The sequence below is a fragment of the Botrytis byssoidea genome (assembly GCF_014898295.1).
Source record: "Botrytis byssoidea strain MUCL 94 chromosome Unknown BBYS_010, whole genome shotgun sequence".
In the NCBI taxonomy this organism is placed as follows: Eukaryota; Fungi; Ascomycota; class Leotiomycetes; order Helotiales; family Sclerotiniaceae; genus Botrytis; species Botrytis byssoidea.
Window position 1 is genome coordinate 9,208 of NW_024065851.1, and position 18,804 is coordinate 28,011.

The 18,804-nt window shown below is 38.1% G+C and overlaps 8 protein-coding genes across 8 annotated transcripts; 4 read left to right on the forward strand and 4 right to left on the reverse strand.

Moving 5' to 3' along the window:
- Positions 1-807: 807 nt before the first annotated feature.
- Positions 808-1,908, reverse strand: EAE97_005647 (uncharacterized protein; the record flags this gene model as incomplete). The annotated part of the gene is made up of 1 exon (XM_038876159.1): positions 808-1,908. One exon carries the CDS (start codon positions 1,906-1,908, stop codon positions 808-810), a length of 1,101 nt encoding a protein of 366 aa, XP_038732635.1.
- Positions 1,909-5,921: 4,013 nt separating this feature from the next.
- Positions 5,922-6,404, reverse strand: EAE97_005648 (uncharacterized protein; the record flags this gene model as incomplete). Its single annotated transcript, XM_038876160.1, has 2 exons — positions 5,922-6,300; positions 6,340-6,404. The coding sequence occupies 2 exons, from the start codon at positions 6,402-6,404 to the stop codon at positions 5,922-5,924; spliced, it is 444 nt and encodes a 147-aa protein (XP_038732636.1).
- A 1,194-nt stretch (positions 6,405-7,598) lies between these two features.
- Positions 7,599-8,339, forward strand: EAE97_005649 (uncharacterized protein; the record flags this gene model as incomplete). Its single annotated transcript, XM_038876161.1, has 4 exons — positions 7,599-7,667; positions 7,777-7,975; positions 8,073-8,227; positions 8,280-8,339. The coding sequence occupies 4 exons, from the start codon at positions 7,599-7,601 to the stop codon at positions 8,337-8,339; spliced, it is 483 nt and encodes a 160-aa protein (XP_038732637.1).
- A 532-nt stretch (positions 8,340-8,871) lies between these two features.
- Positions 8,872-9,716, reverse strand: EAE97_005650 (uncharacterized protein; the record flags this gene model as incomplete). The annotated part of the gene is made up of 2 exons (XM_038876162.1): positions 8,872-9,201; positions 9,480-9,716. 2 exons carry the CDS (start codon positions 9,714-9,716, stop codon positions 8,872-8,874), a joined length of 567 nt encoding a protein of 188 aa, XP_038732638.1.
- A 613-nt stretch (positions 9,717-10,329) lies between these two features.
- On the reverse strand, positions 10,330-14,722 carry EAE97_005651 (uncharacterized protein; the record flags this gene model as incomplete). Its single annotated transcript, XM_038876163.1, has 3 exons — positions 10,330-11,131; positions 11,181-14,338; positions 14,417-14,722. The coding sequence occupies 3 exons, from the start codon at positions 14,720-14,722 to the stop codon at positions 10,438-10,440; spliced, it is 4,158 nt and encodes a 1,385-aa protein (XP_038732639.1). The 3' UTR covers positions 10,330-10,437.
- Positions 14,723-15,129: 407 nt separating this feature from the next.
- On the forward strand, positions 15,130-16,052 carry EAE97_005652 (uncharacterized protein; the record flags this gene model as incomplete). The annotated part of the gene is made up of 2 exons (XM_038876164.1): positions 15,130-15,214; positions 15,277-16,052. The coding sequence occupies 2 exons, from the start codon at positions 15,130-15,132 to the stop codon at positions 16,050-16,052; spliced, it is 861 nt and encodes a 286-aa protein (XP_038732640.1).
- Positions 16,053-16,998: 946 nt separating this feature from the next.
- Positions 16,999-17,397, forward strand: EAE97_005653 (uncharacterized protein; the record flags this gene model as incomplete). Its single annotated transcript, XM_038876165.1, has 1 exon — positions 16,999-17,397. One exon carries the CDS (start codon positions 16,999-17,001, stop codon positions 17,395-17,397), a length of 399 nt encoding a protein of 132 aa, XP_038732641.1.
- Positions 17,398-18,158: 761 nt separating this feature from the next.
- Positions 18,159-18,596, forward strand: EAE97_005654 (uncharacterized protein; the record flags this gene model as incomplete). Its single annotated transcript, XM_038876166.1, has 2 exons — positions 18,159-18,270; positions 18,322-18,596. The coding sequence occupies 2 exons, from the start codon at positions 18,159-18,161 to the stop codon at positions 18,594-18,596; spliced, it is 387 nt and encodes a 128-aa protein (XP_038732642.1).
- Between the last annotated feature and the right edge of the window lie 208 nt (positions 18,597-18,804).

Sequence of the window (18,804 nt, forward strand, 5' to 3'; positions counted from 1 at the left end):
ATAGATTTCGAGTAATTAGTCATCGATGGCTTAAAATGTAGAACCTAGTCAATCAGGAGAGCCGTGGTCTGGTGGTGTTGCATCAAATATATGATCAAAAAGACCAAGCAGATAATGTGAATGAATTGGACAATCATACTGAAGATGACATGTGAAGCTCATAGTCTAGATGATTGGATAAAGAACCATCTTTTAGAAGACATGCCAACTGTTCCAGAAACATTCCTAGATCCAGACGACTTTAATTATCATTTTCAGTTGTATTTTTGATGCGCATTTCGCAAGAGGCAAAAATCCTCGAATGTAAAAACCGCGAGTAACAGATAGTAGGCTCGAACAGCATCTCATCCCTACTGGAGAAGCAAACTAGCCCTCGTACATGTTTCGACAGCATTTGGAGATAACACATGTACACAGCCACTAGAAAATGAGGCTTCTCAATTTGACTACAATAAAGTTATGGATCAAGTAACTAGGATGTTGAGAGCGTACAACATTTCATGAATCCACATACCTACTTTTATACCAGCACCTCTTTCATCTGTCTAGATTACTTCACTTGAATTGAGGATCGATTCATTCATCAACATAGCATCATAGCAATCAAATCTGTACTTTCGGTCCAAAATTGTTAAAAATTCAATTCGCTTGCTGTTGTGGTATCCAAGACGATGACCAAAATTCGCGGCTCAAAGCCTTTCCCAAGACGAGCCAATGTGTAACGCCTGACTTTGATTTTCTTACCAATCCAAATTTAACCGCCCTTGACCACAATATGCTTTCCATCAACCCAAATTACGCTGTGGTCTAAACTTCGAGTTTCTTCTCTTGTTCAATAGGGGTGGCCATCTCATCAGCCCAATCGCCAGCTCCGACCAGTGGAGAAATGACACCTGATGTCGCATTTTTGGATGCTGAGGTTGGTGGTAATGATGGGAAATCCTCCGGCGCGGGTACAGTTTGAATTTGCTGTGCTGAACCACCTCTTCCCCCTCTACCATTACCCCTACCTCTTCCTCTTCCACGCCCATTTCCCCGTCCTCTATTCTCATCATAAATGTACGCAGACATATCATCTTCTGGGGTATCGTTAAACCTACTACTAGCCAAACCACCTCTCCCTCCAATTACTCCACCATGACCACCCCTAACATATTGTGAGCTCCTTCCCTTATTATCCTCGAACTCCTTTTCATCCTTGCCCTCATCCCATTCCCTACCACCCATAGCCTTTAACTTTCTCTCTCTATTTTTCATTCTCTCGCCTTCCATTACTTTACCCCTTTCAATTTCCTCTTTTCTCTTGCGCTTCTCTTCTTTCTCCTTTGCAGCATAGCCTTCCCTATCTTTCTCACTCTTTCTGAAAGATTCTGCCTTTTCTGCATTTATTATCTTCATTCGCTCGAGCTTCGCTGTCAATTCTTCTTCGGTCAACTTCTTGTGCGATGGACCGCCAGTTAAAGAACGATCACCACGAACGGAAGGTGTGGGCTTTGGTTGAGTTTGTGGTTGCGCTTCAGTAGGAGATTGTAGAGGAGGAGAGTTCGAAGGCGCAGCAACTGGAACTTGTTCGACAGATTGAGGTTGAATGGCGACAGGCTCTGGTTCTTGAGTCGCATATCTCGATGATTTCAAACCATTATTCGGCGCACCACCTCGACCTCTTCCACCTCGTCTTCTATCCGCGCCACGTTCCCTCTGATTTTTGTTGTTGTTATGATGGTTGTTATTTGAAGGTCCAGTAGGTAAGGATTGTGCGCCATTGCTATGTACATATGTTTCTGCAGTTGGTGAGAGTTTGGAAACAGATTGAATTGGTGCCTCTTCTATAACTGTAGGCTCAGATGCAGGTTCGAACTCGTCGGCGAAAAGATCATCATCTCCTCTTGATTGCGCGAATTCATCCATGCTGAGTATGAATGAACTGGTGGGGTAAGTGGAAGAAGGTAGACTTGTTGAGTTCTTTGTAGAGTGCTTGCAAAGGAGGAACCAGCTATTTAAGTGTATCGCACTGTGAATTTCGAATTGAATTATCGGTTGTATATCTAATTTTGGAGAATTATTGGTGGTGAATAGCACAACAACCTTGAAGTTATTAGGTGAGTTTTCATGAGAAGGTGGGAGGACCGGCTAAATGTCGGCAAGTGGATTATGTAATAATACTCCATGATGACATTGATGACGACAAGTTGTGGATGGCCAATGCTATGAAAATCATAAAACGAAATATTTACTGCATGTACCCAGTTTCAATCCTACATCGAGTCGAAGGACGTCTTTAGTTTGACTAATTCAAAGAAACTTAAGTCTTTTTAGGGGAAGCCCTCTATTAATTTTTATTACTTACTAGATAGGCTTCCCTGTTCATCAAAAGGTAGACCAAGAAATGTGATGGAGCATCCTACGTGTTGATGATTTTACTCGCCTATAATCTTTGGATGAAAGTGTTTCAGTAAATTAGATATCTACGGAATACTCAGCAGTCGCAAATTGGATCACCACCTCAGAGTTGGTGACTCGATGGTCATCTTAAGCAGAGCCGAAGACATGGCATGAAGCGAATTCGAGACTAAGAGGGATTCATTCCTTCACACAATAGCATAGTAAACACAGAAATTTGTAGAGATAGAAAATATCGAATTATCAGCAAGATAAAATATACACTGAGGAAACATTCGTACCGAATTGAGAATACCATCACTCATGTATAGCTCAAAATATAGTAACCAACAATTGAAAAAAGCCATAGCTCAAAAATATACCTAAAATAGTTATTTCTCAACCTTTTCAATAATATATAATTATTTATTAAAAGTATTTGAATAAGTTATCTGAAATATTTTTTAATAAAAGAAATTTAGTAATTGTTTGATATGAAATATATTAATTATTCTTAAAATTTTACTTTATCTTGAATTTATAGTTTAAAATTGAAGCTTTTCAAAAAAATAAAAATAAAATAAATTAAGTAATAAAATTGTTATAAAGAGGAATTTTTGAATTCGATCAATTTTTATTGATTGAATTAATATAAATTAATTTTTAAAAATAATTTGTTCAATTTTAATTAATATATGCTACGAGCATCGATATAGAATCGGCATCGAGCCGATATTATTTCGATACTAAAGAATTTTCATATATATATAGCTTCAAAAAGAGATTTTAAAGAAATCAATAAAAAGTCTTATTTTAAGTCTACACCTATATTTATATTAGTTATCACCTTATATTCACTCTAATAATTCTTTTTATTCAATCTTTTTAGAATAAGCTAATAACTAGTTTTTGAGAATAGCTTCGAAAGCTTTAAAGATAGTTCTTTCGAAGATCTCATTTCAATTAAACTACAATATATCTACGATACGCTTGTAATATATAATTGATATTATTTATATTAAGATAATCTCAATTTCCTTTATTTAAATCGAATTAAAAGAAAGTTAAGAAAAAGAAAATGTTTTTATAATATAAATTCTTTAGAATATTTATAAGGCATTTTTGCAATATACCTTCTGTATTCTTTTGAAATTATCGTAGGTCATAGGCTAGTAGTATTATATGGAAGCTAGCTCGATTTAACAACTAAAATGGATTATATAAACAGTATAGCACGTGATATTAAAGAATCTATATATTGATATTCAATTTCTTATTTTACATTCAATGAGGAAAAGGCCTTATTTTATGCTTTTTCCTACTAATCTAGCTTTTCCGCTTTCGTTAATCTTTTGCAGATCTCTTCCTAATCCGGCCATTCTTTCGAAATAAAGCTCTTTTTCTTATTCTTTATTTCGTAGTCTGTTTTCGGATTTATGTCCGTTTTCGAAAGCTTATAATCGACGATCATGTGATTTGATTATATAATACGCTCATATTAGGTTGAATGCTTTCAAAAGATATATATATATTATATTATTTTTATTAAAACAATAGAAATAAAATAAAATAATTAAATAAAAAGGAAAAGAAAAGAATATTAGAAAAAAGAAGAGGATTCTTTTGAGAAAACGAACTCTATTCTAAACAATATCTGCAAGATACTAATAGTACTCTTATTATTTTATAAATCCTATTAGAAAAACAGAACCCCTTTATAATACCTCAGAAATCTTTTATATAAAAAAAGACCTAATTAGTTATTCTATAAATAATTAGATTCACTAATTAAAGCTGATTACAAACAATTGATATTATATTAAATAGCTTATACCTAATCAAAAACAAAATAATATTTGCTAAAGTCGTTTATTTTATAATAAATGTAAATAGACTATTTTCAGGATTTCCTTTAGGTTTTAAGAATCCAATAAGAAGCTAATAGAATTCCATATTTTTCAATTATTTTCAGAATTTTCAGGATTTCAGATTTTAAGTATATTTATTTAGTTAATGTCACGCTAAAAGTGACGCCACCTATAGCCTTAGGCTAATTGGGTTTATATAGGCTTAATTCTCTCGTGACAGTTAATTTATAAAATTCTATTATTTTTTTAGAGTTTCTAGGTTTTTGAATACTATATATTAGCGAACTATTATCGAATTCTAATTTTATAGATTTTATAGATTTTCGGAGATTTAGTAGGAAGCTAATAAAGCTTTATTATTTCAAGATTTTCCGGATTTTCTGGATTTTCTGGATTTTTAGGTTTTTTATAATATTCCGAATTTTCATTATTTTTAGGATTTTTAGGATTTCGAATATTATATAATAACGAAATACTATTGAAGTTTTAATATTATAAGTTTTATATATTTTCAGAATAAATAAGTTTTTGAAATTGAAAGTTGAAAAAAGAAAAACAAAATCCTATTGAATATAAATTATTATTCTATCAAATCGATTTCTTTCTTTCAAATTTTTCGAAAATTTTAAGAGTTTCAAATTTCGAATTATAGATTGGATTATTCCTAATATTCTTATATTACAATATAGCTTTTTTCGAAAACTATAAAGAAATTGAATCTTATAAAATGAGAATATAAGTATTATATAATTAATTCTTACTATAGGATTTAATAAAACTTCGAAAATATATCGATATAATAGTAATTGATTATCGAATAATTTTGAAAAGCTTTTGAAAATGAAAATTTAAAAAGAAGGATGTTATTACAAGCATTAATATAAAACCAGTATCAAATCAATATTATTCCGATACTAAAGAATTTTCATATATATATAACTTCAAAAAGAGGTTTTAAAGAAATCAATGAAAAGTCTTATTCTAGGCCTACACCTATATTCGTATTAGTCGTCACCTTGTACTCACTCTAATAATATAAATTATAATATTATTATTGGAAAACACGTGATAAGACATATGATGTGGCACGTACACCACACACATAAAAGGTTTTACGTGTAGATTCTACTTCAATAATACACTAAGAATATATACTACAATTCAATACATTATATCATATACGTAACTTACTGTCTATTTCTAACAATTATATTAAAATCTTTTAATAATTGATTTAAGAATTTCTAGAATATATGAATTTAAAAAGAATAAAAAATGAATATTTTTAATATGTTTTTTGATTTCGACTTATTTCAATTGTCTAGTACTGTATAATCGAATCAGCTGAGCTTCAATATTTACATACGTCTATATATTTAGAGCATTGATCTAGGATTGATACGAAAAGCCCTCACATCTTGTTACAACAAACTCACCCACGAAAAAGCAGCAAAAGTTAGACTGCAATATCTCTAATTATCAATAGTTTATTTCAAATCCGAGTTGCAGAGACAACATACACATTGAAAGGTCTAATGCCAAACTGCAACGATACCTCAAATCTGATAACTTCTAGAGGTTCACTTGAAACATTCGACATCTCCACATTCATTCTATCAGCATTCACCTCTCAAAATCGATGTGACACTAACTCAGTACTGTCATCCGCTCTTGCTAGTAACAGAAATACCCGGTCAGTGTTCGATGACAACATGAGCCCCGCGACAAATTTCGCATCAACAAATGGATTTTAGATTTTGTCGTGAAGTTTAGCATAGACCGCCAAGGCGTGTAAGTAGCTATCGATGATTTCCATGGATTTGTGGACCAGGACCAGATTCTAGATACCCCATGAGGATTAAGTGGTTTCTGTACGCTCATAACTTTCAAACTTATGATGATAGTGAAATGATACTTCTTGTTTAATTGGATTTGACTGGGCTCAACTTCGTCAGGAGCACTTTGGTGGGAGAACAGTCCACAGGTGATAGAGCGGTTGCTTTCCACAAACTGAGTTGCAATCACATCTATAGCAACATTATAGAGATGTCGCCTTTGCTAGAATGCGTATGGAATCTTGATCCGGGTCCACGGAAGGCGGGTAATCATGTTGGTTAGAGCCCACTCCACCGGAATAAGTGCTGAACCCTGGGCCATAACAGCAAGGCCTCGGTTAATAGTGGGGGTTTTATTAAGCGAAGTGTTTTGAAGTCAGATCAGCCAATCGACTCTGATTAGATGTCGAAGTACATGAATTAGCATGGCAATCGTCTTTTTAATCGAGGAATGGTTGAAGCATATATACTTCGAGCCTTTTCACTCCAGCAAACATATGAAGCCGTAAGTCTGAGTAAAAAGCGACGAATCCTATACCTTCATGACTCCGTTGAATGATGGGTTCTTTTTGTGTAATATTTGTAAATTTCTACCATACACAAGGAATCCCCAGTAAATCCAGGTAATTTGTGTCCAGCAATACTACACTCGAAACCCCAAGATAGTATTCTTGTCATCAAAGGATGCGTTGGGAAATGTTGAAAGTTCCCATATTCAAATCAAAAACGAAACAATCGCATCTACTCTTTGTATTGCATTGCAGTCCCTCGTTTGATTACCACAATAAACATGCAACAAATCTCCTTTCAGAGGATCTATTGGGGGTTTGAGATACATTGGTACCTCCATGTTCACCAAGAGCCTTTTTAGCAGCCAGCACTTGGAGACTATCAAGTGAAAAGGTCTCATGACAAAATCACTGATATCATCAAGGAATAATCTTCTGCTGGTAAGAATTAGTACCGGTCCAGTTTTTGATTGAAGAAAGAGGTTGCCAAAAATGTATCATTTGTATGAGGGTTGATTTGGTAGAAGTGAAGGTGGAAGCACAAATACTTCGAAGTGAGCAACGACTGAGATTAAATCAGATTTCAGGTTCAAATGAAATGACTTTTGCCACCCATCGTTTTTCTTATTATCTGATGGAATGAATGTAACAGCCGGGCTCATAAATGTAGATGAGAGGTTGTAGTGCCCAAAGAATTTTGGATTATGAGATCACGGGCTACGGAATATCATTCTACCGGACACCGACCGATTCCATTTTCAGCGCTAGGAATTTTATCAATTCACCATCATATCGCCATCGATTGAAGAAAAAAAAAGGTTGAACAATAATCAACCAGTAACGACCATTTATAACTCCGACCAGTCGCAATCATCTCAATCTATCGGTGCTCATACTTCGAATCCAACGCTCATCTGCCACAATCTCAAGACTTCACGATTTTTCTAGACGGGTCATCGAGCGGGAAGAAAAAAATAACAAGTCCTCTCAACTAAAGAATATACAAAATGGATCACACACGAGACCCATGTCCTTGGGTGGCCTTGAACGATTTCGGAGGAGCCTTTTGTATGGGTGTACGTACTTGCACCATTCTTTCTACTCTCCCGAGAAATACATCGAATTCCGCGGATTTCTCAAGTATAGATGTCATAAAAAAAGACATACTGATCAAGTTGTTTTCAGGCAATCGGAGGTGCAGTATGGCACGGTGTTAAAGGCTTTCGAAACTCACCTTATGGCGAAAGAAGGATTGGCGCACTCACAGCCATAAAGGCACGAGCTCCTGTACTAGGAGGAAACTTCGGTGTTTGGGGTGGGCTCTTCTCGACTTTCGATTGCGCTGTTAAAGGATTGAGGAAAAAGGAGGACCCTTATAATGCTAGTATGTTCTTCCGAAGATTTTAGCTTGGAACCTTCGCTGGCAGATTGTTGAGCGGGTGCATTGCAGCGATTCGAACGAAATACTGACACCGAGATAGTTATTGCTGGATTCTTTACTGGTGGTGCTTTAGCAATTCGTGGTGGTGCAAAAGCTGCAAGAAACTCAGCGATAGGATGTGCGGTTCTCTTGGGTGTTATTGAAGGTGTTGGAATTGGGTTCCAAAGAATGATGGCAGGGAATACGAAATTAGAGGTACACATTTTCTTTGCCCATTTCCGTCCATTCCCATATTAACTTTTAATAGCTACCTCCACCTCCCCCACCATCTGAATCCGGTCAAACCGGGTTCCCAGCTGTCGCATAATTTCTCTACTTCACATTGCTAAAATATAATACCTCATGTTGGTCGACCCCTCCAACAAATTACACAAACTCTACTCTTTCCGTCCAACCGATAGAAGGTTTTGGCCGCATGTATTTTCCTACATTATAATATCGTGTAGGACACCAGCACTTCATACTGGACTTGTTTGCATAGCTGGGGTTGGTGTATGTATATCTAGATTTGACCTTTTGGACCCTTTCCCAGACTTGAGGAAGGTTAAGGTTATGTTATCAAGCGTAACGAATGGAAATGAAGATAAAATTTCATGTGCCTCTAATTATGATTTTTTTGGCCGGGCTGTGTGCAAGTGATCCAGAATGATTTGTTTGGTTTAGCGGCCAACTCCTTATTGTTTAGCAAGCCAAAAATCTCATGTGTATATGTCTCTTGGTTTATGTAAGTGAAGGTTTCGTTTCGTGTTGAAAATTGTGACTATTGGAATTTTGATGACAACATTTATTTCATTTCCCATTGTACCGTATCTCCATCAGTCATATTAATCAATCCATCCTCACTCTTCTACACCGCTACCAATGAAAGTAATCAACTCTTCCAATTTACCATCTAAAGCTTGCGCTGCAGTCAATAATCCATTATTTCCTCTATCTATGGCACCAATTAAAGTACTAGGTACTTGCCACGTGATTTCCGTTCCCTCTTCACCTGATAATTGACGGACTAGAACCTCCACAGGTACAAATAATCCTGCGTCGAGAGATTTACTAGATTGAGAGAGCATCGTAAGAGCTATCAGTGGATTCCCGAGTATGATACGTTTTAGACCGAGCTGTGGATTGGAATTGATATTGAAGAGTGGGAGCCAGGAACCATGATTGAATTCCTTTTAATTGTCAGTCAGCGTCATTTCCTCTTCACAGGTATGTGTTGGTATCAACTTGGTTGATAAATATAAGTACTTAGTGCCATGGTGGTTGTATTGTTCTTCATCATTATTATCTATGGGAAGCTAGTACTAAATATAGGGAAGCGATAGCGCGACGCTAGCTAATACAGTGCCCTCTTGGATCACATGATCAATGTCCCGACAGTATGCTTTCAGGGTTTTCTTCGCCGTCACAAGCCAGTAGCAGCAGATAGAAACGATTGGGGCAAACATACACCAAAAATCATAAATCCTTGAGGTCCAACGGCCGCCTCAACTCCTTCAATGAATTTCTCCTTGTTGGTTTCGTCATATGATGTGATATTTGCGGCGATTGCTAGCCATTTTAAATCTGTAGGTTTCCCAATTGAAGCATAGAGATTGGACATAACAGTCTCAAATGCTAGAGAGGTGTGTGAAGTTTTCCGAGTTACAGAATAAGTAAAGAAAGTTATTGAACTTTTGTGAGCCATGATGGAAATAGGAATGAGACAAAAGAGAGTTCTAGATGAAGAGAGTTTTAAATGTTCAGAATCCAGATTTCGGAAGAGGACTGATTGAAACTTGGGTCGCTTTTAAGTTTCAGGGCATACTAGTAAGTTAAATACTAGTAGTAGTCACGATCACTATTCAAATGATTACTGATTGTATTTGTTGGTACAACTTAAGAAAGAGTCGCCTTTGAATGATATTCACTCATAGTGGAAAATAGCCTCTTTATTTATCTTTCATCAATGATATCCATTACAACAATCTCAAGAGTTCCTAGAAATGGGGCGTCAACCATGGTTCTCACGGAAAGAAGTACAGGATTTTGGTATCACGTGATATAGTTGATTACTTTACATTTCGCCAACCGAGGCTGATTGCATCCACCAGCTACTCACTCCCCGCTCTGAGTTGAAGGTTGATAAGCTGTTTATTGTGCTATAAAACTATCTAGACAATGCGCAAGATATGTATCTTCCAAATTATTGGCTCTCCCTTTTCAGCACCATGAACCATGCGCGGTGATATTGGAGGTCTATTTCCTAATAAAATTCCGAGTGATAATTGTAAAATCTTACATCTTGGTTGTTTTGAATCTATGTAGTCTGAACTAATTAATTGACTGCCAATCTAGCGTATATTTCTAGAACTCCCCTTAACCTAGTTCTACTCGAAAACCAGGCGGCGATACCATTTTCTTAACAATTACTGATCCATTCCATCCAACTCTACTAGCTTCAATACAACTTCCACTACCTCATTCCCGGACAAATCCATTCCAGGCTCATCAATCTTCTTTGCCAAAACATCATCCAACATTCCTCTCAATCTACTGACTAAAACACCGATACGTGCCCAACCCCTCAGTCGTAACCAACCATCTACCAAAAGACCTCTACCCAATGTATCTAATGTGATTGGTCCAGAGAATAAAAGTGCCGTATATGCGTTAAAAGGTGTAAGATCTCTAATAAATACTTTACTCGTCGCCATCTTATTGAAATAACTCATATATTTGCTGTTACCAGGGAATGTTTGTGCATCAAAGATTGTACTACTTGGATGAACAAAAACACGTCCGTTTTCTTGATTGAAATATTTGATTGTCTTTGCTTCCGGATCCAATTCCACAGCACCAGAGACAGAGGCCGCAAATTTTTTATCTGGGAAATCGATACGTGCAAGTTGAGGATTAAAAGCTCCTGCGCAAAGGGATCGAATGAGAGCATTGTTTGATGATTTAGCCGATAAAGCTGGAGGAAGAATAGATGATGATGGGATGAAACCTATTTCACGTAGTGACGTAAGATATTGAGTTCGATTTGAGGATATATCATTGAGTGTTTGATATGAGAGGAAATTATCGTTGCACCAATTTCGAATTTCTCCTTGTCGATAACTATTGAAAATTAGTGTCAAATATTGATATCGGGATTAGAATAACATACTTTCTATTGTTAATCATCTCGAACCATTCTTCGAAAGCTCGGAGATCGCCAATTAAATCACCCTGATTCTTAGCGAACTTTGCCCTTGCAGATTTCGACTCTTCCCTTCTATCCTGCGGTGATACAAAAGGCGATTTGACGGTCAAGATAGCTGCGATTGTGACAGCAGCATCCAAACAACCAAACATAGCTCCGTAAACCATTAGTTTACCGCAACGAAGGTCAGCAGGAATCATTGAAAGATGACGACCTAAAGCAGTAAGATCATCTCCATCAAGGGCACCCATTCTTCCCAATAAATCCATAGCACCGTCAACAGCAATACTCTCAGGAGGAGTAATGGCACTTGCTAAGAATGATCCAACCTCTTTAATTCCCATAGCTCGTACAGATAAACATAATTGTTCCAATGGTACTCGTCTAATCTCAGGTTCAGGCCTCTCCATCATCTTCGACGCCTCGGCATTTCGTGTGTATAACTTGTAACATTTTCCTGCTTGAACACGACCTGCTCTACCTCTTCTTTGCTTACATGCAGCACGTGAAGCCCATACTTCTTCCAATTTGCGCATATTATTTTGAGGATCATAACTAGTCTCCTTAACACGACCAGTATCTATGACTGCAACAATATCATCGATTGTGATTGAAGTTTCGGCAACATTTGTGGCAACGATGACTTTACGTTTGCCATACGGAGCATGTGGAAATACTTTTCTTTGATCTGATGATTGCAGAGATGCGTGTAATGGTAGAGCATGTAAATTCGGTATGTTCTTCAAGTAATCCAGGGTTCGAGTGATTTCAACCAGACCTGGCATAAAGATGAGAATTCCACCATCTTGTTTCAGATGAGTCAATTCAGCATTAATCTCTTTGACAGTTTGACTGATTAAATCATAATTGATTCTCATGCCAATACTTTGAATAGCAGCTGCGACGTCTTGATCCATACCAGATGTTTCCTGATTGTCTTCCTGGTACTTACTACCAAATCCTGGATTAAAATTAGTCATTCGAATAACATCGTCAAGATAGTAGTCTTCCACTGGGTATGTGCGACCACTGATCTCGACTCTACCAACTTTTCCACCACTCTTGAAATAATCTTCGAAAATGCCAGCATCCAAAGTGGCACTCATCAAGATTAATTTCAAATCTTTTCGTTGGCGAAGAACGTCCCGTAACAAAACAAGTAAGAAATCTGTATCCAAAGACCTCTCATGAACTTCATCGATGATAACATGACTAACATCTGCAAGAGACGCCACTACATCATCACTACTTCCTCCAGATGTTTGTAACCGCCTTAGAAGTACACCTGTAGTCACAAAGGTAATCTTGGTATTCGGTGATGCTTTTGACTCTCCCCGAATAATGTATCCAACCTCTTGACCAACGGCAGAACATCTCTCATCACTAACACGATCCGCCAATCCCAAGGCAGAAATACGTCTAGGTTGCGTACAAATAATTTTCGCACAATCTCCAAACGCTCGCTGATACATGTCATCCAGTATAAATTGAGCCGATTGAGTTGACTTTCCAGAACCAGTTTCACCTGAGATAATGGTAACTTGGTGAGAATTCACAGTATCCACGATAATATCCTTCATTTCCCACGCGGGTAAAGTTCTTCGACCTTTGATCATAGATTCCAATTTCGGATTGAGCTGTCGACTCTTCCATTCATCCTGACTTTTAATGTTGGCAATCCATTTAATCGCTCTAGGATGTCTTGAGATATTCTGTCTTCTCCGACGAACTGGCTGAACTTCACTGACTATCGATGCAGCGGCTGAAACATCGCTAAGCTTTCCGGGTCTTTCAATGATACTATAAAGATTTTGTTCCACCCAGTCTATCAGGAAGAATAGCATATGTTCACCCAACAAACTATCCATGGCAAATTTCAATGCCTGCTTCATAATGCTCAAACGAATATATGCCGGCAATTGAACGTGAACGGATATGACCGGAACCTTTTCTGGATACTCAGAGGATCGACGAAATTGGATAATAGGTTCGACAGGAAGATTCGTTCCACGCTTTGATGGTTTGATTTTAATTCTGCAAACATCTTTTGATGGACGTGAATATTTCTCGCCAAAAACCGACTGAAGACCAGTCATTTCCTCTTCCCAAATTTCTTCCGAAGATTCTTTGGCATCTTCCGTATCCCAGGATTCCTCGCTTGGAATAGACTCGACCTCTTTTCCACTCGATAAGAGTATGTGTTGTAAAGCCTCAGAAGTTTTTCCTTCATCGTTATGAATATCATAAATTTGCTTGCAAAGGTCGATTGAATATCCAGCTTCAGCCAATCTCTTGATAGCACCTTCACGCTTTAAGTCACTACTTGCCATACTAATACCAGCAACGTATCCTTCCGGCAGCGCCCATCCTGGTAGATCATCCTCTGGAACATGGATCAATAGCCATTCAAGTGTCTCCTCTCTATCTTTGCATATATCCACAGCTTCTTCAATATGACTCTGCCTGAAGTCAAGAGTCTTGAATTCTTTCACAATTGAATGCTTCTGGAAGTCAGACAACTTGACATCGTGTGGGTTCCAGATAGCATGTTTTCTTACTAAACTTTCGACTTTCGTTCGCGTACGTTTACCCATCTCGATTTTGGGTACCTTAGTCCACCCTCTGTGAATATTGTTATGTAATGATCCCCCTCCAGTTGAATTTGTACCATTGCTTCCATCACCACGTAATGCCAATCCTGCGCCTCCTGGACCTGCTGATCCAGGTGTATTCATCGCCTTTTCTCTAGCCTTTTGTTGTTCGTTCCGCTTCTTTTCCATTGCAGCTTTTGCATCTTCTCTTTCTCTCAACGCAGCAAATGGATCCGCCTCATACATCCATGCCTTTCCTTCCTTGATATCCTCTTTCTTCAAAACTTCAAACTCACCCTTCCATAAATCTCTATAATCAGGTGGAAGTGTCATGTGAATGTTTCGCATATTGAGAACCCGAAAGAGACCATATGTGGCAGCGAAATGTCTAGCTTCAAGAGCCGTAGGTTTGACGGCAAGGTGCTTATGCGAAGGTGGTAATTTGAAGGGGGCTAGCGATACAAGTTCTTGAGTTTTCGTATTCTTAGCCTTTAGGATTACCATTGAGGAGAACCCTTCCGGAGTTTTGATCTATTGTTGAAAACAATTAGTATTTCGCCGTCATTATTATAGACATTTCTGGAATCTCCACAGCATTGAAACACTCACCATGGTATATTCTGGTTTCTCCCATTTTTGCTTTTGACAATGTTCCGAAAGTAAATTGACAGGCAACTTTCCAGTCCATGATTGTCCACCAATCAATTTCTTAACATCCGGTCTCTTTGGCGCCTCGCCCAATGGATCGGGTCCATCTTGTCCTTGAGTTGGAGGCTTTCTTTGCTTTGGCTCTTTATCCGAATTTGAGAATACTATAAAGCTATCATCTGCAGCGGGTATTGTTGATGCTTTATTTTTACCGGCAGATGTACCTGGCTTTGGTCCACCCTTCGATGATTGTCCTTTCTTGACCATATTTGGTCTCTGCAGTCTTGATGACAGGCAGATCCATGAAATCAAACTTAGTAGTAATGAAGGCGTTGAGATCTTTTAGTGGTTCATTAAATTTGGATGTTAGTTTGAAATAAAGCTTTCCCCACAAGGCTGAAATAATTGTAAAGCTCGGACTTTTTTGCATTTGAAATGTATGTGCGTCATTCTGGTGGAACTTTGAAGCTCAGCCTTGTTAACTACCTGGTACCTGACTGGCGAGACTGGGTACGGAATTTGAATCCAATTAGTAGTCATCACCGAGTGAACATTAATTAAAGTACCGTTGCGTAGGTACTATTCTACCACTCTCTTTTACAAATTGGGTATTGACGAGGGTATATTTAAGGTTGATATCTGGAGTCTTACCAATACGCAGCTCTATCGTGATTATGACTTCAAAAATCGAAGACGATACTAATGGTACATCTCAAGCGTCTTCCTTATCTAATAAAAAGTCTCCTAAACCAAACGCATGTACTGTAACACCATTCGTTCTTTTACTCCCGCTATGTAAAATACTAACAAGACTTTTATAGTTACCCAAATAATGTCAAGTTCGCGATCCAAACGCCCTAATTCTTCTCCAACATCCTCCCCCCCTCCCAAAAAGATTGCGAATTCGAATCCTTTCCATTTTGGTCGAGCGGGCCTCGGAGTTTATCTATCAGACCCCTCATCACACCCTGCATCACGCATGATCTATCACAACTCTTCATTTGTAGCGATTCATGACCTTTACCCTAAATCTTCGGTTCATGCCCTTCTAATTCCACGAGAGGAGAAATGGAATAGCATGCACCCAAAAATCGCGTTATCCAACCCCGAATTCCTCGAAATGGTGAGACCGGAAGCAGAAAAGTTGAAGGGAATAGTCGCATCAGAGTTACGTCGAAAGTATGGACCGGAATCTGCAGAAGATTTGCAGAGGCAAAAAATACTCAACGGAGAATTCAATCTAGATGATGATGCTGAGATGCCAGAAGGTAGGAATTGGGAAAAAGATGTTATGATTGGAATACATATGCATCCATCTATGGATCATCTTCATATTCATGTTCTTTCCGTGGATCGTTATTCTTCATGTCTGAAGAAGCGAAAGCATTATAATTCATTTGCTACACCATTCTTCGTCAATTTATCAGAGTTTCCTTTGTCTGAGGAGAGACAAGAAGCTCTTGATAGGAAAGGACAAGGTAAAGCATGGCTAGAAGATAATTTGAAATGTTGGAGATGTGGTATGCAATTTGGAAATAAATTTACTAGATTGAAAGAGCATTTGGAGTTGGAGTTTGATGAATGGAGAATAAAATAAAGGTCAACCAAAAATCACCATGTCAATTTTCTTCCTCCACTCAAATTCATGAATAGGCTATATGGAAAGCAAAACGATTGGGGTGAATTCAAGACAATGCTTTTCTTTCATGCTACTTGTTTAATTCTTCCAGAATTTGCTAGTCCATCATCAAGCTCTCAATATACACTCGTCAGTGTCTAGAATTCAAGCAGTCTAGTCTTCAGATTTCTGGCTATCATCAATTTTTGCTTTGCTACTCAACAACAATACCAAATGCGTCTCGGTATCAAATGTCAGTCAAGCTAGGATTAGTATATAGCTTCTTTTCTACTAATTTGGAAAAATCCGCTTGATTCCAGCTTCATCGCTCTTCCTTGTTTTTGGTGTACAAAAAGTTATGCCTCGTAACCAGTCTTATTACATTTTTCTATCTCCGGATACTTACCTCATCAGACATCGATCTTGACACAGGTTCCTTCTATGAAAGTTCTACGACTTCTGTCATGTGGATCAAATCGATCCAACAATTGCACATAATTTCTGCAACACAATTACTGACAGGTCCACCTCAACCACACTGATCGTAGGGTTCGGATATCACGTGTATATACGTCCATATGAGTCGTAACACACCAAATAACAGAAAAAAATTCTAGGAAAGGGCGTATGCTAACCTAGTACCTACGAGATTCTTTCGTCCAGAAAACAATCCACCTCGCTTATCGAGCCCCTTTGTTCGCGCTGTCGACTCAACACAAAGGAACCCCCTTCACCACTGTTTCAAAACTACTTTGCAACAATCATAATTGTGTTCATAAAAATAGCTTTCCCCCACCTCAAATATTCCCATTTCACTCCATCCAAACTCCATTCAACTAAGCCCTCACCAAACAATTCACCAACTAACCACAAGCTACCATTCTAGATCCTCACTTCCAACTACAACTCTCAAATTACCGAAAATATGTCCGGAATGAACGCTGTTACAACAGTTGTCGCTTCTCTAATCGTTATTATCTTCGTTGTTGTCTTCATGATCTTCGTTCCCAGCTACATGGGCATCAGATTTGAGCGTCGACGCATCGCAGCTCAAAAAAACCGTACATCAATGAACTGGCCATTCCCTGCACAACAGGAACAAGGACAACATCAACAACCAAAACATGAATCCGATATCGAGATGAATGATTGGCCTTTGAGATACCCAGAAGCGGTTTTGACAAGAAGACCTTCTGATTGGCCATTGAGAAGAATGGAACCAGTAGTTATGTCGGAGAGAAGAAGAGAAAGTGTTAAGAATGTTGGTTCGGAGTCTGGTAGTGCTCGCGGTGATCTTGAGGGATTTCCTTACCATGTGCGATAAATGCTGATATTTAGCGCTCAGATGGAGAGGACTTGGAATGGTAAGTAAGAAACGTGATGCTAGACGTCACGAGTTTCTCATCAGGTAAGTGCAAGTACATTCAGATAATTCAATCTTTATATCCAACAAACAGTACAAAAATATCTATAAACGTGACCAATTGTGAAATGAAATAATATGATTATAATTACAGAAACTTTCTAGCATTAAGTTTTTGACGTTCGCACCTAATCAGACTAGAAATGAACTAAGACATCATGTCAATTCTACAACGTCATTAAAAAAGATCTACAGCGGGGTAACCTTAATGTAAGGAGAATTTCACATACCAACACCATAAATTACATCAATGGCTCAAAGAGCACAGAATTGAGTACACGATACGAGAAAACGGCTCTGTACAATATCTGAGTTACACAATATGTGTAGATCGGACTGGTATCAACTTTTAGAATGTGCAACGTATGATTCCATGAACGAATGAAGATCCATTTGCTACTAGAACACGAGAAACTCTACTCTTTCAGGTAAGGGTTTAGAAAACTGGTACGTTTTTTATGTTTATGACGGAGGACTAATGCAAAGTGCCGCTGCGGTCGGCTGAGGATATATTTTCTCTCAAAAAATGGTGAACGCACCGTTATATATATGCAGAGAACTTTCCCAATGCTGGTGCGTATTTTTAACCTTACCACATATCGTACTGAGAAGAAAAATCACCTTGCAACTAAAACATTTCACATTAAAAAACTCAATTCAAAATGCATCTTCGAAACTTTCTCTACGCCCTCACCTCCCTCACTCTCACAAACCTCGTGACCTCCTCGCCAGCTCAAGCCGGTACTCTCTCTACCCCACCCCCACCAGGAGAGAGTAAATTTCCCTTTCTCCTCTCACTTACACAATTAACTAACAAATACTCAGCCTATGTAGTCGGCTTTCCCATCTGCGCGATTCCCGGATTTACTGAGATTCCCGGCAATTATACCGAAACTATTCATCAATATCCCAACGCCACACTCGCGAGCTGCATCAACGAGTGTCGATCTGCATATCCAGAATGCAAAAGTATTGCTTTTCATGCGCGGTATACAGAATGTTTGTGGTTTGATGAGAGAGTGGATAAGACGCAATTGTATGAGGATGATACAAGTGAATTTGTTCATTACGATTTGATTTGTCCGGTGCCTGCTTGTTAGGTATGGAGGAATAGATGTAAATTGACGGCTGGGGGTAGGAGTTGAATGAGATTGTAATAATTTAACGAAGCGATGAATGAACTTCACTAGCAATGCTCTGATGAAAATCAACGACAAGGAGGTCAGTGGGATGACCGGTGGAGGTTGATGGAGACTCTTGATTCTATCCTTGCTCAATCAATTTTTCTCACTGAAACATTGTCATTGA